Source organism: Pelmatolapia mariae, linkage group LG23 (assembly GCF_036321145.2).
Source record: "Pelmatolapia mariae isolate MD_Pm_ZW linkage group LG23, Pm_UMD_F_2, whole genome shotgun sequence".
NCBI classification, from domain to species: Eukaryota; Metazoa; Chordata; class Actinopteri; order Cichliformes; family Cichlidae; genus Pelmatolapia; species Pelmatolapia mariae.
The window spans coordinates 36,475,042-36,498,714 of record NC_086246.1 but is presented as its reverse complement, the minus strand read 5'-3'; the positions used below and the strand labels follow the sequence as shown (position 1 = coordinate 36,498,714).

The following is a 23,673-nucleotide window of genomic DNA, read 5'->3' as shown; positions in this document are numbered from 1 at the left end:
TGACACAAAGAAAATAGCAAGCGCACATAGTTGAGCATCCACAAACTAGACCTTGACACATTTCTCATGCGATGGTGGAGACCAAAACTGAGCTCAGTGTAAAATGAATATTGGACACATTAGCTGTTAGCATGCTTTACAATATCAACTTTATAAAGTTGCGTTATCCCTTTGCTACTATGGTAATTCAGCAGGTTTATGCAATAAATAATGGTTAAATTTGTTGACTAAAATTTGGAATTGTGCAATTTACTATATTCCATAAAATCTCTCGCTGTGTGTGTGTGTGCTCTACACGAAATACATAATATATATTAAGTTACTTACCAACCATTTTAGCCTTTATGCACTGTGTCATGCTTATTTCACCACGATAACTTGTAATAATTTGTATCCACACAGCTTCAGTTACTCATGATATATTATAATGCCATTAGGTTGCCTGGCAACCACCTAGCAACAGGCTAGAATGACCCATTTTTAAAAGATAGACGTCTACCACCTCATCTTTTTTCTTTTTTTTAAACTTTTCTCAGGGTGATTAAGAATATAAACTTACCAACAGCACAATAACAGAAATAATACTGTAGCATGGCCACGTACAACTCATTTAATTAGATTTCAATTTTTATTAATCTACCAAATTACTGAGTTGTTGTTTCAGCAGTGGATTTTCCTAATGATACACAGCATATTGTTCCCTTGCTGTTATCACACAATCTTACTATTTCCACCACTGATAAATACTGAACAATGTGATAATGTGCTGATGGTGGTGGTATGCTCCTACAGTACTATGGGCAGCTGTAGCTCAGGTGGTAGAGTAGGCAGGCCATTAATCATACGAGTGGCAGTCCATTCCCTCTCTCTTTTTGTCCACATGACAAAGTGTCCTTGAGCAAGACACTTTAACCCAAATTATTCCCACTGTGTGGATGTGGTGAAATATGTTTTGGACAAAAGCGTCAAACAGAAACAAACTAAGAAAAAAAAAAAACACAACCTGAAGTCACCTGGAAGCAGCAGAATGTTGATGACACACAGGAAGTTAAGGACAGAAGAGGACACCGGCCGGGATTCGGAAAGGCATTTGTCTTGCAGGATGGTCTCGTAACCTTTCAGTCTGCCATTTGCGGAGATGTCTTGTCGGTGTGTATAGATGTAAGAGAGCCCACTGGAGGTGTGCCCTCCCCATGTGCCCACCTGCCTCTCTTACTGCAGTCTGCTGTGCCATGTGGAGCCCCAGATGTAGCCTACAGAATAATCCACACTCGTACACTCATGAAGGTGTCCATCTGGGCCCGCATGCTCAAATTAAGTCCCAGAACCCGTACAGGCATGGGGACACTGTTGTTGTGGCATTTAACAGATTCGAGAGCGTGAGATACTGCTGTACTTCTTCTATTCTGTCTGTAGGAAGGCCCGAGCTGAGGCGCTGCACAGCTGAGAGTCACTTGGCTGTGACTGGGAGGTGAAACGGAAAGGGACTGAGCAGGATAAGCCTGCAGAGCTCACTGCTAGCAGAGCAGAGCGAGGAGGATCTTTTTACATTAGCTGAGCCTCAGGCACATGCAGATAACAGCAAAGCTCCTGCCTGGCAGGAGAGGCACCAACACTGCAGCCCTGCATCACAGCTGGCAATGTTTATCCAATCAAAATAAAAGAGCGCTTTTTATACTTCAAGGTTTTGTCTTCACATCTGAATAATATCTCATGTGTTTGCTTTTGACTAAATATAGACTGACCTGAAAACAACTGAATACAAACATCAGATAGAGGCCCGCCTCAGTTTTTAATAACTGTCATTTACTTTATAACCCCCCCCCCCCCCCCCCCCCCCCCACAGTGATTTAACAAAGGACAACACTCAGTTATTTGACTGTTTAATATACAAGACAGTTTCCTATGAAACACATTTATACAGGAACACCAATTTACAGCACATTTGAGCGAATACTGAAGGAGACCTCCACTCAAAACCTGGATGATATCATCAACGTGTCATCACTTGGGTGACAGCTTGGAGGTTAAGAGTCCTTCTGAGTGCAGGTCTAATACTCTCCTGGGAGCTTCAGTTTCTCCCCCCGTTAAAAACATGTAAATGAATCGCGGACAGTCTCCCAAAATTTCAGTAGTTTTACTTCCAGGAATAACACCCCCCCCCCCCCCCCCCCCCAAAAAAAAAATAGTTTCCTATTGTAGGCACTTGTCAGAACACTGTTGTTCATATTTTTTGTTATCAGTTTGCTGATTATAAGTTATTTGATGCTATAAAAAGATTATTTGTCCTCATTACAGACCGCTGAGACTGACAGCTGCTTTGAATAAAGAAGGAGCACCTGCTGATGTCTGACTGGGTTGTTCTGATGTAAACTGTCCAAAGTGATATTCTAAAGGTTTTGTGGGGAGCTGCTATGGGAAACTTTATTTAAAAGTAATGCAAAAGTTATGCCAAGCAAGGTAACTGTGCAATCAACATGTTAGGTCTCTCCTCCAGAAAAGCAGTTTATTCACCAGGACCCGCTGGCTGCAACCATGGAAGAAGAGAATCGGTACAATTGAATATTTTACATGATTCATTTAGCAGCTGCAAAGCTGATTGGTAACAGTCATCAGGAACAGTAGGCTAAAAAGATGCACTTGATAGATTAATGTCTGTCTTACACCATTTTCAACTGCCCACAACATCAGTTTTGGAGGAGACTAAAGACACAAGATATCGGGGGTTGGTGGTGAGCTTCAGAGCTCACCTGGTATGCGGATTTCATCAAAGCCAGGCTCTATGTTCCCAGACTTTGTGCTAAGCTAACCTAACCAGCAATAATCTTATATTTAATAAACAATGTGTGTTTGATTATCATTCCTCTCATCCATCTCTTTTGCTGCAAATGGCCCAAAACGTTAATTCCAAGCAGTTATAGTTGAAAATAATGTGCAGACAGTGTGATGGTAATATAACATGAGAGCGACTTGTTAGCACGTTTTCTGTCTGTATGATAATGGTTTATGTTTTAAGAACTAGTGTCTCTCTGGGAAGCTTTAGTCTCATTTCTGAAGCAGCAGCGGGACAGACGTTGCTCTCGCCCCCGTCCTCGTCACCACTTCACAGGCTATTCAATTAGCAGAAGAAGCATGGGAGATGGAGCCATAATGGAGCTGATGAGATGCACAAGGACAGGTGACACTAATCAGAGCGGCGCCCCATTGTCTCTGTGTGGGCATCATTAAGGAAAGGGAGTAATTTCAGGCTTTTTTTTCCCTCTCTGAGCCTGAATACACTCATGCTGCCTGCGTGCATTCTCTTCCTTGTTATCAATTTGCAACATGTGTGAATATATCCACTGAAACGAGTGAGAGAGTAAGGAAAACAAGAATATTTGACACCTCGAAAATAGGTTTTAAAGTGTAAGTTCTTATAAATGCCACACTGATATACTGATGTGATAGCTTCAATGGCTCTCAGACACATCTAATTCCCCAAGGATTTACTCTCACCCTGTAATCTGTAAACTCCTTCTGTTGTTGGTTCAGAAAAGGCTGAGGCATCCACTCTTCAACACATCCACTTTCCTCTCCTCCATGCGAGTGGGTGAGGCTGCTGATGAAGCGTGCCCTGCCGAGGCGGCCTCAGGCCGATCCCAGAGGCCGGGGTTGCTTCTGTCTTCTGTCGAGCCTCTGGGCTGGACTACGAAGGAGTTCTGCGCTGCCTGCTGGTACCGAGAGCTGAAGTAACTCCACAGACACCTGAGAAAATCCAGCCAAAGCACAAAGATTAGGGAAAGACTCAAGGTTTGACTGCTTCATCCCACATAATTTTGCCGAAAAAGTCCAATTAGCTACATTCGCACTTTGGCAAATCCCAAATAACTTTGTTAGTGTAATAACATAATCCTAATCTCATTACTAAGTCCCTCTCCTCCCATTAACTTAGTCGTTAGAGAGCGTTGAAGCCTGCAGCTGAATTCAGAGGGCCTCCCATACAGCCCAGTCTTAAAATATTCACGAGCTTCACCGTCTCATGCTGACATTAAAATTCTTTTGATGCATCTGTAAACACTGATGAGCCAAAATTTTACGACCACTAACCCAAATATGCTGTGGTCCTCTGCTTGCCGCTAAGCATCTCAAACCAAGCTGAGGCACGATCCCTACACAACTCCTCGTTAGCAGCAGATTCCTTAAGAGCTTGAGGGGCAGCAGATCATACTTTTTTCATTATATTTCTCAACAGCTTGTGGCTGTTTGTCCCTCCTCACCCTGTGGTCGACCCACAAATTTTCCCACTTTGGAAACAGTCAATCTTAGTCATCAGTCGTTATGTCTGGATTACAGGGATTAACACCTGGTCGTGTCTCCCAAATCCAACACACTGATTACACAAACCAACTGTTCACGTACCCTTTGAACATGCTATGAGCCAATCATCATTACCCACTTCCTCTGCGAGTTCTTGTAATCATTTGGCTAATTTGTGTAAATCAGAACCTGCAACACTGGAGTGAAATTACACATTTTTCTATCCAGCACCATCTCCTGCAAAAACATCTATACAAGACTTCTTTTGCTTGGTCAAAAACATGTTGGAAGAAACTGATTTGCTGCTCGGATCGTCTAAGCCAGGATGTTTAATACTCCTGCACTGCAGAGAAAAGGTATGAAAGAGGTCAGTGTGGGCAGTTAAGATTCCAAAGAACAGGACTCCACAGAGAGGTCAACAAAGCCGCAAGAGTGTAAATGATTAAATACCGTTTCTGTGAAAGTCCACAAGGAGTGTCCGGATGCTGCTCAATATTTACTGTTGTGAACTTCTTGTAAACAGGCACATGAAGATGGAAATAACAGAACCAGGTCTGTGTGTTTTAGAGTACATCAGGGCCATTAACTCCTTAACATTCACCCTCTTTATTAAACAGGGATAAAAACTTGGAAGCACTTTGTTTGTTGGACTCTTGCATGCAAACAGCACATGTGACCTAATATACAGCCAAAACCTTTTTGCTCTTGTATTACAAAAAACTGTTGCTGCTGAACTGAGACCGACTGAACTATGAGGATGTTTTTTTAAAAAAAACCCACAATGTTCTTCTTTGTGCACAGTAACTCAAAATGTATCTGAAAAAGATCTCACCAACCACAGTGCTCGCCTTTTAGTTGCTATGCACAAATAGGTTACAAACGTGTAACAATTGTTACGAGAGCATTGTTGTGTTGTTGTGAGAGCATCTGGTGCCTGTGTTGTCCTGTGGGCGGATTTTGCTTACATGGTTTGAGTCCACTAGTCTCCTTATAGCAGTGCCCCACATTTTTTATCAGTTATGAACAAAATGAGATACAAGTTGAATTTTGTTAAAATAAAGGTCAGCACAATAAATACTACTCTCTATCCTGAAGGGAGAGATCTCTTCCAGGTTGACAATCCCCTCTGCCCACAGCACACAACTATAGAGGATATAAAAGATGGACAGAGCTCGCGGGTCTTAAAGGTGAATTCAGTGAGGAAGTGCTTAAACTTTCATTCTTTTTAATGACCAGTGGGGACTGGGTCCTTCACTAAGACTTCCGGTTGCATGAAAATCTCTGGGATTTCAGCCCCCAGCGCCCCCGTTCTCTGTCTTCAGTAAATATAAATTATCCTCATTATTAAAGCTAAAAAGGAGGATTATTTATGGCATGCTAACTAAGTAATAACTCAATCACAAATCTTTAGTCAATACTCCTGCACTGCAGATTGTTGAAGAGTCCCTTGAACAACAATTAGATCCAACTCACCAAGTTACTAATGAAAAAAACACTCATAAGAGGTCTTCACTAATATCTCAGTGGCTATGCTCATCTTTTATAATGTCTGTGGACACAATGGGTCACCGAGTGGCTTGATGAGTATAAAAAAATGATAAAGCTTTTAGATTAACCAACTCTCAACCCAGAGATAACAGGCCAGTGCATTGGACCGTGTTCTACATCACCATCAAAACACCAAATTAAGAATTATCCTTTGGTAGAGTGGCATTTATAACTCGAATAGAATTCCAGAAACTCAATGGAGAATCAATGCCAAAGAAGCCATCAGTGGTCTTTTCTTTAATTTTTAATTAATCTGAATATAAAATGTTAATGGGTAAACCTTTGAGGAGTTGGTGATGGGAGCCAGCTCTTTCCACCTTACCTCCTACCTACACATTAAGCATACAAGGCATCAGCGACTCAGAGAATGTTTGACAAGTGAAAAACAAAGTGTCCCATGTCTGTCTTGGAGTGGATGTGGCAGGACAACAAAGTTCATGTAGCCACAGAGAAGAAACAATGTTGAGTACAGTGGTTCATACATACAACATACAGAAAGAAAGAAAGAGAAAAAAAATGCTGAAAATGTAAAATTCTACTGTGACACTGGAAAAAAAGCATGTTTCAGTCTTGGGAGACCTTCCATGAGTGTGTTCTTGTAGGCACAGTGCATACCAACTATCTCAGTAATCAGTTACTGATCATTGGGTTCATGTGACTGATGTAGAAGCTAATCATGATAGCTTGACTCTGAGGTGGCCAGGCAGCAACACACTGTATCATTTCCTACAATCAGCAGCCACTTAATATGAAGACATTCACCTTTCAGCGCTGCCTTCAACCTGATCGAAAACCAAGGGAAGACTGCTTATTTCCACCTGGATTTTTTCACCATTAAAAAATAAAAAAAGTTTTAATTTAGCATTTTACAAAATAATAATAGGTGGACAAAAAAAATCCTTTTCCCAGTACACTGAATGCATAACCTCGGTCCACCACAGTAATTGGCTGCTGAGGCAAATCAATGCCTCAGATCAGAATTGAAGCCTTCGGCTTGTTTACAACATCTATCATTTGTTCTTATCAAGAGTGATCAGAGCAATTTTCCCTCCCTTAATATAGGTTTGATGGGACAAAGAAAAGCTCAATTCTCAGAGAATTGGAAAACACATTTCTTGTGCTTTGTGGTAACTAAACTGTCAACAGATAAGAGAGTCCATGGTATCAACTCGTGGGTAATTCATCTTACAATTGTGCTGTTGTGTTTTCCTTTGGAACAGCTTGCAAATTTGGTTTGAGGCCTTTTGCTCAAATGTCAGTGCAAATGCTTCGTCCAAATGTTCACAAAAAATGAGAATGTAAAGCAGAATGTACGCTCAGAGCACTCGTCTCCAAATCTGCTCAACTTACGTGCAGTGGCCACTTAAAAGCAGCACATTTGTAGCCTTGTGTGCACTTCTAAATCTGTAAAAGGGCGATGAGCTATTCGTCCTCAGGCAGCTCTGCAAACTGCTGTAGACAGTAGCGTGAGGTGAGAGAGCAGTGTAGGCCACTTTGTATCATGTCAGTGCTAGCGGTTAGACGCCATCTCCACAGTGTCCCTTGTCACCAATCACATCCTTTTAAACCACCCAGGGAGCTCGACACCCCCCCTCACACACACACATACACACTCCCTTATCTGTCAATGCTGCTTAAATAATGTAATTAATGACTTAATTAACATTTCCATAATCTATTTTAATAAATCTAACACGGCATAATGAGAGTTTCTAACCTCCAGGCAATGGCATATAAAAATTCACAGCGCAGAGCTGCATGGTCAGGGCACTGTCGCAGCGCCGCAAACTCTCACCATGACAGTAAAGGAAGGAGAGAGCGCATACTGTGTGACAGCCTTCTGAAAGGCAGTTCAAGTCTGACAAATATCATGTGACTTTGTGAATGTGTCCAATAACAGACCTGCAGCACGAGGAGGAGGGCAAGAAGATTATTTTGGAGGGTCAAAATGCCAGAAGGAGGCCAGAGCATCGCTGATTGTTGGAGTTTTTATGAGATGAACAAAAATGCATTCTTGAACTCAACTGTGAAATAAAATTATTATTGTCAAGTTGAGCTTACATGTGGAGCTGGACCTGCTGCGTGGTTTCGTCTAAATAAATCTTACATAACAAAAGATGCTGTAGCTGACACACAACAACTACACAGATCTGGGTGATTAATCAGATTTTAATCTCAGTTCCAATTTTGGTTCCCAGTGATTCTAAAAACTAAATAACAGGGATAAAATGATTATTCTTTGGAATTAATTTTTCTTATGCTATACATCAAGCGTGCCTCTTGTTCACTGTTGCTCACAGAGTCTTCGGACAGTAAATTCATTCTATGTGCAGTAAAACTTTCTAGGTTTCGTCGTTCAACATCTGGCGAGTCCGTCCGCAGCTGCCTTTGTCTCTGGATCACCGGGGTCTGTCACTTTTGGTTGCAGCCTTTTGTTGTTCACCCTGTAGCTACCGTGTAGGACCCTCAAGATGTGCAAGTCCACTGTCCCTTGAGTCTCTCATTGGAGTCAAAATCTACCAGGGACTGACTGGTGGATTTTCTTGCAAGACGAGGTTTATGGTCAAATACACCCCCTAATTAGCACGTAACTCCATACAAGATGAACCTGTGTCCTGCACTTATTTTCCCCCCATTAGTTTTTCATTTAAATTAAGCAAATGAGTTCACAACAAAGATCCAACATGATGCAGACAATAAAAGGTCATTCTGAGCTGTTTGCTTGTTTATCTTCATCTTATTCCTGTCTGTCAGACTAACGGGCAGAGTCGTGGGTGGGGGTGAGTTGGGGTCGTTCCTTACTAGAGCTTCCACCCTTGGGGCTGAAGTGTGACTGAGATGCACACTGACAAGGGGCAGCAGGACACTGGCACATCCCAGGCAGCACAAGCACAATGAGACACAAGACCACCAATCCTAATGAAGGCTCCCACCAACCTTCTTACTGTACCAGTAATGATGTAAAGTTAGGTCCATAACTATTTAGACAATGACAGCTTTTGCAGTTTTACCTCTGTACACCACCACGGTGGATTTTAACTTTCACTTTTAATTCAAAGTGTTTTAAAAAAGTAATTTATTAGCCTTCGTTTTTATACACAGTGCCCCATTTTCAGAGGCTCAACTGAAAACTCGATAACCTTCGATAACTGAAAAGTTGATCCATTGGGTTGAGATCCTATGACTGACTTGTCCATTGAAGAATTTTTAAATTCTTTGCTTTGAGAAACTCTTGGGTTGTTTTTGAGATTTGGATTATTGTCTGTTTGCACTATGAGTGCCGTCCCACCAGTTTTCCAGCACTGGGGTGAACATGAGCAGAGAGTATTGCCCTGTACCCCTCACAATTCATCCTGCTACTTTTATTAGCAGTGACATCATCAATAAAAACATTACTGACCCAGTTCCACTAGCAGCCATACATGCCCATGCCATAACATTACACCATGTTTTACAGATGATGTAGTATGCTTCAGGTCCCAAACTGTTCCTTTTCTTCTCCATGTTTTTCTCTTCCCATCATTCTGGTACATCTTTCAGTGCCAGTTTCATCTTGGCTTCTGTCCAAAGGCTGTTTTCCAGAACTGTGCAGGCACTTTTAGATGTTTTTTGTCTAATCTGACCTTCTTTTTCCTGGGTGTAACAAGTTGTTTGCACTTTCTTGGTTGTAGGCTTTCAATCAAAGCAGAAAAATATAACTAGTAGTTCAACTTTAAGTAGTTCAACTTTAATCGAACTGAGTTTTTTCACACCTGTTGGTGTTACTGAGCTGGTCAGCACAGTCCTCTTTTTAAGAAGGAACCAGATTGTTGATTTGGACACTCTTGATGTTTTTACTAAATCTATGATAGTTCAAATGCCTTCCTCACTAGCACTTATATTTCTTTAGGCCTCAATTTCAACACTTGCTTATCTGCATACTTTGTCATGAAAATACAAGGCAAGCAGACTCACTTGGATATCAAACTGCTTGTCCATCAATAGTTTAATTTTTTTAAAACCTTGGAAAATGGATGGCTGTGTGTAAAAATGGCTATGATTATTAAACCACTTGAATTAGAGTTGAAAGTCTGAACTTCAGTCCTATTATTGATTGATTTTTAATTTAACATCCACTGTAGCTCTGTACACGAAAAAAGAAAAAGAAAAAAAGACAATGCATCATTGTCCAAATATTTATGGACATTATGGACCTAAACAGGTCATCTGTTTAACCTGTTATGTAGACACATGGAAACATGAATAGCACAAAGGAGATCCTCCAATGTGCTACTCACTGAAAACACCATGTCAGCATGAATGATTCCTATAAGAGTGTGAGCGTTTGAACTAAAACATATTTGAACCTCTTTTGACTTAAATAATGAGCAAATACCTGCAGCTGAGATCTGCTGAGAACGCAGCCCATCTGATGCTGCCAAACATGCTGTAAACAAACCAACTTCCTGTCATAAAATTACAGCTCATTACTAGTGTGGATAAGGGCTTCAACAACATAATGATGCAGAAGCACATTACCACCACCACCACCACCATATTTATTAATTACCAGTTGAGTAGCCACATTCCTTGCAAGGGCGGTTAATGGAGGGAGAGGAAGGGAAAAAAAACCGTTAGAAGCCTTGTTGAGTTAATTACAAACAGCCTGACTTTTTTTCCTCCAAGTTAAAACAAATACTAGAGGAAGGACACATGTAGAACACAAAGTTTTAATTTTGCTACTGGCACAGAAAGCTGTTTAGGGTGATTGGAGGGTCACTTCCACTGCCACCATCATATTTTAGAAAGTATGTTATTAAGCAGGGGAGCTTGTCTGAATCCCAGCATCCAGTTTAATTAAGCAAAGTCGGCAAAGCCACATTAAAAACATAGCTTGATTTTCAAAAATATTATTAGGAAATATAATTCTAAGTAACCCATTATATATTTATCACTAATTTAGGCAATTACAGGTTACATAACCTGTATCTGTAATCTGATTACAGGACCTGCCATATGCTGCTTTCTAATCAGAGAGTAGATATTGTTTATGCCAGAAATCTAATGCATTATTTACAAGTAAGATGTTAATAAAAACAGACTGTTCATTTACTAATGGTTTACAGTACCGCAGGCATCGTTCCAATTAGCAATATAGAGATGGAAAAGGAGACTAAGTGAAAACAAGAGAGGTGGGAGGGTGCTGTGGGTCAGACAACAACATGTTTTCAGAGATGATTATTTGGATGACACAGGCACTCGCTGCTTCTTGTTTTTAAACTCACATAAAAATGAAATGTTACTTGATAATATTGTTTTATGTATTTAGCAGAACATAATATGGAAAGAGTGCGGAAAGAATGTTATCACCATTTTAATCATTAATCATTCTGACCGTGTTAGACTGAGTTCAGCCCAAGGGCACTCCATGGTGGGAAAAAAACACTACACATATGAGTTAGTTAATAAATGCACAGTGAAACAGAACACACTCACTTGATGAGCAGGGTCTCTGTCAGTATACCGAAGAAAATTGCTGCCACTTTAAAGGTGCTGGGAGGAGGAGGGTTGGTGAAGGCTGTCATCATGCAGTAAACAGCGTAGGGCACCAGACCCATCAAAACGGTCGCCGTGATCAGCACGAGCCACGTCTGCCACTGGAAGCTCACCGACCGCCACGGGGAACTCCTCTGCAGGTGGTACTGGATGACACAAAGAAGGAAGTCTCGTGACAACATTCATTCTATATGTAGAAACAGAAATGTTTTGATTCTGACCTCCGTGATCACGTTTGGATGAACCCACTTTAAATGCTCAAAGTAGTAAAAAAGCTCAAGTTGTGTAAACTTCATATTTAATGCTACACTAATGTTCCTGCGACACTTTCATTTTTTAATTTAGCACCCTGATTATTTCTGAATAACTTCAACTACAGTGTGGATGAAAAGCACCACTTAAAAGTACAATTACCCTGTGCTCATTTCGACTGAATGTGAGTGTGTGTGTGTGATATCAACATATTCATGCTACTGGTGAGGGATAAAACGAAAGCATTAAAATGATTCCTGTCAGGCTGAGAGTATTATGCAAGAAAGACAGGAGAACATGAAGTAAAAGCAAAGACCAACCGTCAACCTGTCTATCAGCGTCAGTCTGTTTATTAATAATGTCCAGACTGCCCGCCTGGAAAGTGAAGGGTGTGCATATTATGCATGCGTTATGTCCTTCTAAGTGGTTTGTTAAATTATATTTTGTAGTCAGTAGCTCAGGTTGTTTTGTTTACCTGAATATGAGCTTAGCAAATCTGTGACACGAAGAGTTAAGTGAGCTGAGCCGATGACTATCACCACGTTAGCGCAGACAGGTAAGTGCAGAGCGCTCTGGCTCAGTGTGAAATCCTCCAAAGTCAAATTCAAGCTGTCTCTCTGAAGTTTGCAAGATTACATAAATAGAGACTCACAATTTTGAAACATAATAACATTATCTGCATTCTTATCTTATTGTTTGTAATTTACATTTTTTTAATTTAATAATGTATACTTTATTGATCCCCGTGGGGAAATTACTTTCTCTGAAAAATGTTTGAGTTTACATGAAACTCCATAAACTCTGGAGTGCACCTAAACAACACTGTACTTTCTTTATTCTCCAAAAGAGGAAATAAAATACCCACATTTAGCATACTTTAGACATCAATCATCATTCAAGCTAATTTCATCTATTAGCTAATTTCAAGAGCCAATAAAAGCAAATCAAACATTGAAACATGTCTTAATAAGGTGTTATAACAGCAGGAGTGCTGTGAAAGGACATGATATTAAAAAGAATATTATTAGCACAAAAAATGGCATAAAAAACAGGTTCAGGGACTCCACAGATTTGGATTGGTTTGTTTTTAATTTCTCTAGCTGACTAAAATAATGGCCTGTTACTGCTTGTCCAAACCTAACTTAAGTGCCTGGAGTGTGCTGACTGATTCACTGAAGAACATACTTCATGTTAAAACTACCAGCTGTGGTCTGTGGTCTGTATGTTAACGCATTAATATTAAAACACGAACAGGAACAGTGAAATCCCAACAAAACTAAGTGACGGACCTTTAATTGTCTGAAGATAGATATCCTTTCATTATTTCTTCTGTTTAACATGGAAAAACTAGCAGATTTTTGTCATTTCAATCTCCTCCCATTCTGTTAAACTTCATGGATTATAACAACCCAACCTTTCCTGTACAAATTCACATTAAAAGCTCTCAGAGAAAACACTTGTATTGTGAAAAGTTTGCAGTAACTTGTGTAAAAACTTCAACAGATTTAAGAAAAACTGCGCATAACATTGTTGACATCTAGCGACTGATTTATGTGTCATTTGACCACAACAGAGAATAAGTGAGAGAGCAATACCATCCCGCAGGGAAAGAATGAAGGATAAATCATCATTAGACGATAGGGAATGGTCTCAAGATAGCACTGTGCGCCACTTCTGCAACCCACATGGAAATACCTAAATGCAGCCAATGCTTACTCAGCTGTGATTGGTCAATACAACTTGGACTACAAATGGAAGTACAAAAATGTTGACCCGATCCCCACAGATCTGGTATATCCATACAAAGATCTCAGTTTATAGAGATTAATAGCTGTCCAGCTCGTAGAAATTAGAGGCACTCTAGCTTGTAAATGTGTCCCCAGCTTAAAGCAGTCAGCATACACTGAGCAGCAGAACAAAGTTTCTTCATATCCAAATTCTAGTACAGTAACTGCACTTTGACCCTGTAATAGAGACTAAACAAAACCTCCTAATATTGGAAGAAACTCAAACTAATGCTTTAACCTCACACCTGCTCTACACATTCAGTGCTTCATTACTTCAGGCTTGGCATGGGTGTACATAACACTTGAAAGCAGGATAAAACACACACACACATAACAGACACATATAAGCACTAAAAAATGCATGCAGTCATTAAGTGTGCATGCAAACAGTGCCTTAAGTCCTGTCCAAATATCGCCTCGCTCTGGAGACAAACCAAACCACTTAAACAGCGTTTGATTAGTGTCTGGAATTCATCTGCAAATGCACACTTGCCTTGTCCTCTTTCATGGCTGCTATTCATTAATTAGATTCTTTGTGCAACTGAGCTATCCTCAATGTTTAAGGTTACATCAGGCCCCAGTAAGTGGCTGGCTGATAACAGAATGCATCCATCTTCATTACTCAGCCCTTTCTGTCGAGGCTTGCTCCTCCACAAGTGAGCAATGTCAGTAGGTTCTAAGAAGCTGATACATTTCATTGCATTCAAATCCTGAACTTTTGCCTCCTTTGATTTCGGTTGATCTGATTAAATTACTGGGTTATGGTTTCCACTCGTGTTCTCTCGTGGTTCTTTTGTGGTGATTTTTTACCTTGTCAAGGTCGAGCAGTGTCACAGCCAAATGAAAACCAATCACCTTTTGGGGGGTTTAGACTGCAAACCTTTTTTGTCTATGTATATATCTTATTTTAATGTCACATTATATATATATATATATATATATATATATATATATATATATGTAAGGACTGTTTGTGTGCGTGATGTGAAATAAAGAAAAGTCAGTGAATTTAGTTATTTTTAAAACAATCCAGCCAATTTAAGGACAAAAAAAAACTTCCAGGGTCACAATCAGGTTGCTGTATTTTAATTAATTTGCAATGTTGCAATTAGTAATTCAGAAATGACTTCTTCTGAAATTGAATTTCAGTCGAATGAACTTTTAAACATCAAAGTAAATCTCAATGTAGTTCCATAACACTGAACATTTTCTTAAATATCTGTTGGTGAAAATGTTTTTATTAATACAAATAAAAAAAAGAAAATACTGCGAGCCATCGTTCTTGCCAAAGAAACTCCAGACGTTGAGATAAATGTCTGCATAAACCGAGACATGACTGTACTCCCAAGGCTATCTTCTTTTATTTTGGGAACCTTATAAGGAAAGCTATTAAAAAAAAAAACCCCAGTTGTGGTGGTCAGTCCTTAATGTTTGCGAGACTGAAAGCATTTGAACACAATCCTAAAAAGGCAGACTGAAATGAAGCTGTTAGTGTCATATCCATCAACCGGGCTGCAGCTTTTAGTCACATCAAGGCCAAACCAGTCTTAGTATGTTTTATTGTAAGCCCTCCGTCAAATTAATTATCTGTGAAGACGCTGAGTAAGGCGACAATAAGGAGACAGCCAGTCACATCTGTCTCGCCTCCACGTGACTCTGCATAGAATGAAAGCAGGTTTTGAGTATTTTGGGGAGGAGAGAGAAAGGAGACGCAGCGGTGCATCGTCTTCGTGAAGGGAACTGATTACAAACACAGTACATAAAGGATATCTACCCCCAGGTCTGCCCCTTTATGGAGAGGAATGCCGTCTTGCCAGAAATTACATTTGCTCTGCAGCCAATCCCAAATTCAAATAACACGTGGTAATCCAAACACTACACTGAGAAGCAATAATTTAAAAACCCAACAAGCAATACATTAAAAAAAATCAGTCTGTTATTTACTCCTGATGTTTTATGACTATGACCTTTAAACACTATACTAATCAATCAATACAGGAGGGAAGAAGCCTATTGGGAATATTTAGATTCTACAGATTGTGAAAGTAGGGCACTATTTATCCAAACACAATCATTATTAATAGCCCGACTGTCAACCCAAATACATTTTCTACATATTTTCCACATTAGCCCCTCTCCCTCCAGAAGTACTCATACACAATGTCCAGCAAAGGAGATAATTAATGAACCACAGCTGTCACATCAGTGATATACAAAAATATGTTATAATCCTCATAAAGTCATGGTCAGAATGTTTGACCCATCATTTAAAGGACTGTCATGGCGATATTACATCACAGAACTCCAATAATAACATCAAAGTTTTAATATAACGTCTTGGAGAGGAACAAACCGCTACAGGTGATGTAATATGGCAGAAGATAATCTGATCCAGGTCTGTATATTTTTCTGTTTCATCGAGGTTTTTATGCAGCGTTTACATTCGGAAAGAGGACAAGAAGCGAAATGAAGTCTTTGATTTCACTTACAAGTAGAAAAACAAACAAACGTACAGCCTTAGAGCTGCTCTAGCAATATTGCAATTTTTTATGTTTTCAGTAAAATCACATAAAGATGTAAAGTGCACTTCTAGTTGTTAAATACTGCAGAAAATGTCATGATGTGTTGGTTAGCTGAATGCTGAAAATACAGGAATGAGTATCCAATAAATGCTAAATACATTATAAAGTGACAAAATGGACCAATAGTAAGTCAAGCGGAAGTATGTTTTTTTTTTTTTATACTGTTTAAACTGTGTGTGAGGAACTAAATTTTTTCAAGTTCTAATGTGTTTCTCAGGAATCAGAGATTTTTTGGGCAAAAATCTTAATATTAGGAAACTGACAGTCGAACACACATAAAAAAAGGCTTATGCAGCTAGTTTTTTACTGGCGTCTGGAACGATACAACGAGCTACTACTGCCAGAAGGTGGTTACAACTACAAGATGTTTGCTGACAGCCATTAGACAACAAAAATCAAACGACATGCTTCTACCTACCAGACACTGGGCTGTTAAATATGTTACACAGAGAGATGGGATGGTATTATACAGTCAGGAGTAATATGTTACAGTTATTTTGCTTGGAAAGGCCTGTGTCTAATTAACATTAAGATCCATTTATCTCTTACTCTTGCCACAGTAGATATCTAGATTGGATTCCCCAAGCCGCGTCAGTATTTAGTAACCTTTAACTGGCCTTTATAGGTGTATCGACAAACTCTAGTTAGATCTCCTAATTTCAGGTGTGACACAAATTAACTCTGTAACATGGAAATGCCAAGCAGCTCCTGAAACCGTCTCCCGTGTAAATGCTGCTTGTTTGCAAGCAACAAGGATGAAGTTCTACTTAGCATGACCAAACTCGAAAGTCTATTAACTTATTGAGATTAAAAGCCTGATGCCTTCCCTCCCCACTCACCCACCCCTCCGTGGCCCCATCCCCCCGCCGGCATCACACATCCAAAGGAGAAAGGTGATTGATGAGAGCCATCAGGCTGCTTGGAATCTCTTCTCTCATTAGACTCCTTATGCATCTGAGCTGTTTCAACACACACTGGGAGAGCAGGGAAGGGGGATGGGAGCAAAGGGGGTGTAGATCCTCTGACTTTTTAGAAGATAAGTACTTATACTAAAATATTTACCTTGTACATTAATCTCTGGGAAATTAATTTGCCATTATAATTTCTCTCTGGGAAAAAAAAGAGACTTTTTTAATTGAGAAGTTTGAATCCCGACTCCCTAATCTTCATGCTTAGTGAGCGCTGTCTCTTTTGACTCACTCATTGGACTGGCTGGAAATTAATGTCCCCGAGGGAGCAGTGTTTGGACAGTCGGGGTGGATCCTATCATCGACCACTGAGGTTCTCCTGAGGAGGGTTAGCTAAAGAGCCGAAAAGGGAAGCAAAGACTGTTATGTATGCATATCCCCAACAGACACGATCAATCACATTAATGCAAGTGCAGCACATTATTATGTACTTAATTTCCAATGGATAGTAACATTACTATAATGTGCTGGTGATTGCACTGCAGTAAACCAACTGGGGTCCATTCTGTCCAGACAAATAATCTCATTACATCAAAGACAATAACCAAGATAAACAGTGAGAATCAGAGCCTTCAATTTAAACTGCAGCTGACTCTTTTTAACTTTTATGTTGCAGATATTTTAGGTTTATAAAGCAGCACTTGTAATGAATTAAAAAGGAGTGTATTTCTTTAAATAACAGGAAAAAGTATGAATTTTACTCATTAATTTTTATTCATTTTATTTTCTGACTTTTAATCAAGTTTAGTTTTTGTTTGCTTTTTCAATAGTTTCAGTTCTATATTAATAACAATATGTGTATTTCTCATGTGCAAAACAAGTTCAGACCAGGTGCTACAGTACAAACAGTTTGTGAACACAGTTTACTCGCAGTCATCCCAGTCCCAACAAATATATACACCAAAGCCTTCTTAGGCAGGCAGATAGATTTTCTTAAATTTCCCAACAAAGTGATTTTTTTATTCCCACACTACAGGGTTTTAACTGGCTGAAGATTAGCCATTAGGAGGTGCACGGAAGCAGGACTGATGCACACATAGTTTAGCCACTGATTCTGTGCAGACATACTTCTTTCTAGTAATTAGATAAACAAAATGCATTTTATTCCCAAGTAAATTAAACCCTACAATGTTAAAGATAATTATTATCACAGTCCTGGTGATTTTCCTTTAGCGTGAGGTCACCACCTCTTCAGTGTTAAATTAAAAGTACGGCAGTTGACAATAATGATAGAATCACTACACCTGTATGATATTCACTCAGCTCTTTTATTTTGTAGGAAACAATTAGATCAAAGAAAACAATTTTTGTTTTATTGATGAACACCCTGGCTTAATCTAACATTCCTGAATCAATTTAAATTAAATTATTGTAATTCAGAAATCTTTTCTAGATCACATGAAGGGAAAAAATACTGAATCACTCAGTGTTGAGGAAAAAAATGACAGCGTTACATTGAAACGTGTTTTTCTAATCTAAATACCTGAATGTATAGATGATAATCTCAGAGACCTTAACATGATTTTGCATCAGACTGAACGAGCTGTCACTTGAAACAATGGAAAGGGTTACACAACTCCTTCAAGAAGGAAATCCAACACAAAGTGTGGCAAAAAACTCAAACTCAAAGCAACATGCCTATAAAAAACAAGCACATTTACCCGCTCATTTATGATATGGGTTGGATGTCAAGTGAAAAACCAGGAGAGATGGCAATCATTCGCTCACACTGTTGCTATGCCAGCAATAGAAGCTGGTTTCAAGCAAAGAGTGTTAAAGCTGATTGTGTACTGATAGTGATGTCTTTCTTGATGATTCCATCATTTTTCCTCTACTTAATCTGTAAAACCAATCAGGCCATTAATTGAAATAATTAAATTGAATTTGTCTGAAGTCTTGTGAAGTCCCAAATAGTTTTGTGTCATTTCCTATGAAGCAAAAAAAAGTTGAATGAACATCCTCCAAATTTTTTGCCAGGGGTTGTAGTACGATCACTGTGTGAGAGCCAGAACTGTAATGCAACCTGGTCTTTTTACCTCCTCCTGTACTTGTTACCTGAGATTTGAACCCGACTGTCTGGTTCTTTAAGCCTTTTCTCTTGTATTGTGTAAACCCGACACGTACTGTGTGAGAATGTGAGCAACAATGCATAAATCTAACCATGCGGTTTGTACAGATCAGCCAAACGGCATCATGTTACAATGATCTGACATTTCTTTCCCATATTATAATAGCAGGGTTAATTAGTCCCAGCTTTCAACAATCCCACTAATGTATTTCCCTTTCTTTTACCTCAGCAGCGCAGTATCATGCATATTTAACACCCTTTCACAGACTTGGTGTGTTAAAATGAGTAGAGAGAGACACTGTTTTCAAACAACTCATCGAACGAGCTTTAGCTTAATTATGGTATTGGCTCGGCTTGATAAAGCCTGTCTGTGATATTGGTCATATAAGACTCCAACTCTGCCGGTTGCAGGAAAAAAAAAATGATGTTGCCTACCTTTGTCTGTTTCTCATATTCATTTCAAATGCCCTTGCTAGTCTCAAACTACTGATGAGTAACTTGGCGACTGGTTGATTGTGGCTGAATGTGCGTCCTTGTGGGGAAGTGTAAGGCACCGCATGTGAGTGGGAAAACAGAGGATGCATTGTGTGGAACAGATTGTGTGTCAGAGAGACAGAAAGAGGGAGAGTTTGTCTATGAAGGGTGGGGTTTTGGTCATCTGCCATCGGATAAGATATCCTGACAAGGCAATCAGAGAGAAACAAATTCTGCAGCCACACGGGTTCAACTCTCTCGTTCTTCACCCTGATGAGCTTTTGAAAAATGGAGCTCAGTTGAAATTGGTTTTGTATGAGAGGCTTCAGATCTGTCGCTTGTCAGGATTATTGCCACCTGTCTTCATTGGCTGCAAAGGTCTGTTAATTAATCTGCCTCTCCTTCTTAGTGGCCAGAGAGGACGGGGTGAGCACTGTGCTGTCTCCCCTTCTCAGCACTGATGTGTCAGATGTGGTATTGCAAACAAGCCTGATTTAGCATAAGACTGCTGCGATGTTAAGCAGCAATCCTAATCAGTATCATTAAAGTACTGCATCATGTCCCCTTCCTCCCAATTTTATCAGTGAGGCTCGTTAATTGCATATTTAATTTAATTTAGTTAATGAAAGTCATGAGAAAATTTATTTGATCGACAGTAATATCTCTTGTGATCAATGAAGCTGCAAACAGAGCTCTTCATACATTCTCTCCTGACTGATCATGTTAAACCAAAATGAAGTGCAAAAACATCTATTTGGTGCCAAAGAAATGAACGCAATGTGCTCTGTTCTATTAAAAGTAACATCCTGATATCAGTAAATGTAAGTGGAAGCCTGCAGCTAAGAGCATCAACATGTAATCCAGCATTGATTAATTGGACATGGACAGATTAATATGCCAGTGGATACTCATGCCAAGCTTATCAGAGTAAAAGTGTTATTACACAACCATCAGCTGTGTGGCTGTAAATGAGCAGAAGAGTGGAGATGGATTCAACCAGCCAGGTTACTGCACAAATACAGGGAAGGGTTGAGGGGGGCATCAGTGGACTTGTTTCCTTTGTTACATGGGCCCCAATCACACTCCCACAGGAACTTGCCACTGGCCCCGGCCCTGCAAAGTGTCAAACTGATCAAGTGTTGGCTGTGATTGTCTGCTGCTGAGTGTCTGCACCTGTGCATTCCTCTAAGTGTTGAGATCCCAGTGATTTCTTTGAGTGAAGTTTGAACTTGGCCTGCAGTTTGCAGTCCGGGCGTACCCAGACTTGCCTGGCTGTGAGCGGTTTGTATTGTACACACACTTCTGTCACTCTCTGCCGTTCCTTTGGAATGCAAACCGCCAGTGTCACAGCAGAGCCATATATTGGGGCTGCGTGTTTTTGTTGCGGTGCAGGTGCAGTTTGGGATGCAGGGCCGAAAGGCTTTGCCAAGTCACGGCGTGCAACTGATTGGAAAGAGCAACGGTTGGAGTTAACCGCATACACAATGAAGTTTTTGTTTCAATAACAAGTCTGAACAAAGAAAAAAATCATTAAGTAATGTTCATTATACGTTTCCCCTCTGAATACATGCCACTGTATCCATAATCAACAGTACTTTTACATATGTTTGATTAAACTAAAAATGAGCTGCTGTTTCTCCAAGGACATATTTTCATGTGAAGAATACTTTTTCATTTAGCAGATGCTTATATGCAGAACAGCGTTGTTGCCGCCCACAGGTATAATCAACCAGAAAATTAATAATCCTACTGCAGGACTACAATAAATCATTATGCTTTGGACAATTAATAACGGAGGCGAAGCTTGGGGTGTCTGATTACAATAGTTACGATGCATATCATCAAGATTTAAATTTAACATTTCACAATGGAATTTCAGACACCAGTGCACATTACTGATGTTTAAATTTGGCATTAGGGCGGGTCATGGGGGCTGAGGGATGGTGTGTGTCTTCATCCATTACTAACCAAAGTGCTGCAAAATTACAGTGCAGCACTTTTTATAGCTATAAATTTACACTTAGTGCACAGTGATTAAAGGGAAAAGTAGGAAAAAAGCGCTCTGCTCTATAATGGGGAATAAACAAGTTGAACACCAAATCTTTAATTTAATTCAAAGATTTAAATTTAATTCATTCATATTCCAGCAGAGTTTCAATAAATGTAATCAGTAGTTAATTGGTCAGACCTCTCTTACTTTATTGAACTTGAGAAACTAATTATATGATGGAACACGGCCTTTAATTTTTTTGCTTTTCTGAGTGAAGTATGCTACAGTATGGTGTTCCACAGGGAAGTTGTCTGGGGCCACAGTTTTTCTCATTTTTCTTTTAGGATGAAATCCCTCTTAATGCAACATCACCTTAAAAAACCAAAAGGATGAAAACAAAATGAGGTTACTGAGTTTTAATTCTGTAAAGTTTTTTGTTCCAAGTGTTTGGACATACTAGAGCATTAATTTCTATGACCCTCCAGAGTTTCTCATGGCTTCAAATGGGCCTTTGATAGGTTACTATACACACATAAGAATATTAAGATTGGTCCATATATGGTTAAGGGGAGTGAGTCTTTGCTACCTCATATAAGAGAAGTTTGTGCATGTTACCGTTAATCCTGTTTTGTTGAACAAGAATAAATTTTATGCTCAAACAAAATGCTTTAGTCTTTATTTCAATTTAAATTCCCTAAGGGCAAAAGCTATTCTTAACAGGAAAAAGATATCTTTCTATTTTATGAAATCAAAACCTACTTTAAAAAGTACTTATTTCAAAAGAACTGTGTTTTTTAAAAACTCTGCTTAAACAATTCATCAAAAAGAGGACAATTTCATATTTTCTAACCCTAACTGGCATCTGTAAATGATCCACATCTACCAGTCCACTATTTTTTTTACAGTGACCTCATAATCCAGGTGTGTAGACATCTGACACTCTGGAGGCAAAGGAACACGGGCTCCTCTCAGTTTTGACATCAAGCTTTCAAGAGTCGAAGAAGAAACAGAGAGGGAAAAAAAACACCAGGGTCCAATACCTGAGCAGGGTAGTCAGCTCATTGAGTGGACATAAACTTCCTCCACCTGACATGTGGTGGGAAGAGGATTAGTTACACACACTCAGCCTTGGCTGACTCACAGTTTGTGGAATCACAAAGTAATCTTGAGGCACATTCACTTAAGAGGCAGCTTGATGATCCCAGGCCAGTGATTTATACATCTTAGGAACGTTGCGAGGCTGTAAGAATTTGTCAAGTTAGAATCCTAATTAAAACTGTTAATCACAGATTCCTGTTTGTTCAGCACTCGGGTGAGATGAAAAATGTGATCAAATTATTCATTGCTCCCTTTCAGACAGGTAAGCCAGCATAGCCTTGAGCTCCAGAGGTTTTTTTTTTCCCTTCTTTTTTTTTTTTGCTTCTCCTGACTTTTTTCAATTCATTTGATTCACATCAAAATTAAAGGTTTACATTAACAACTTTCCCATCTGGTCAATTCGGACTTACCCGTTCATGAATATTGGCATAAATTGAGAAATTCCGAAAATTCACTCAGGGCAGGTCTTCAGTTGACTGGATCAGAGGGCATACTTAAAACTCACAGCAGTATATTGCTCCTTTTAAGAGTGAAGCTTGGTGCTACACTGCACTAAGTCAATGTGTTTGAGTGAATTATGCTTAATTTTCTTAGCCCTAAGATTTCATACTTATCACTATGCATTTTCATTCTATTGCAATTAAATTACAATTTGAATTTAACAGTTACCTGTTGACCCACAAAATACTTAATATAAGACCCTACCATAAGGATGCTTTTAAGGGCCACTTCACCGATTTTCCTCTTGTTTCATATCAAGAAGGGACAGCTATGCATGCAAATGATAAATATATTATATTTACCTGCACTGTAAACTGGGAATTATCTATATTGGCTGCAAATAAAAAATGCTTTTTATTATTAACAAAAACAAGTATTGTATGTGTTGTGATTAAGTAATTAAAAAAATCTACAAAAAGTTCAAAATAAAGCCCATTTCTGACTGGCCACAGCTATAACATTTTATCCAGAAATTGTTTTGCACTTCCTGTCACTGTTGTGTACTGAGAGCTGAAAATGTGGAATGGTTTATCATCACAAATTACCAAGAAATACAAACACATACCAACGTATG

The 23,673-nt window shown here is 39.4% G+C and overlaps 1 protein-coding gene across 1 annotated transcript in view; it reads right to left on the bottom strand.

Moving 5' to 3' along the window:
• Window positions 1-2,181: 2,181 nt before the first annotated feature.
• LOC134620709 (uncharacterized) overlaps window positions 2,182-23,673 on the bottom strand; it is an 85,913-nt gene continuing 64,421 nt past the window's right edge. The window contains exons 4-5 of the mRNA XM_063466979.1: window positions 11,320-11,525; window positions 2,182-3,744 (exon numbers count right to left, since the gene is read on the bottom strand). Coding sequence (XP_063323049.1) covers window positions 3,528-3,744; window positions 11,320-11,525 — 423 coding nt within the window. The 3' untranslated portion in view covers window positions 2,182-3,527. The remainder of the gene's footprint in view (window positions 3,745-11,319; window positions 11,526-23,673) is intronic.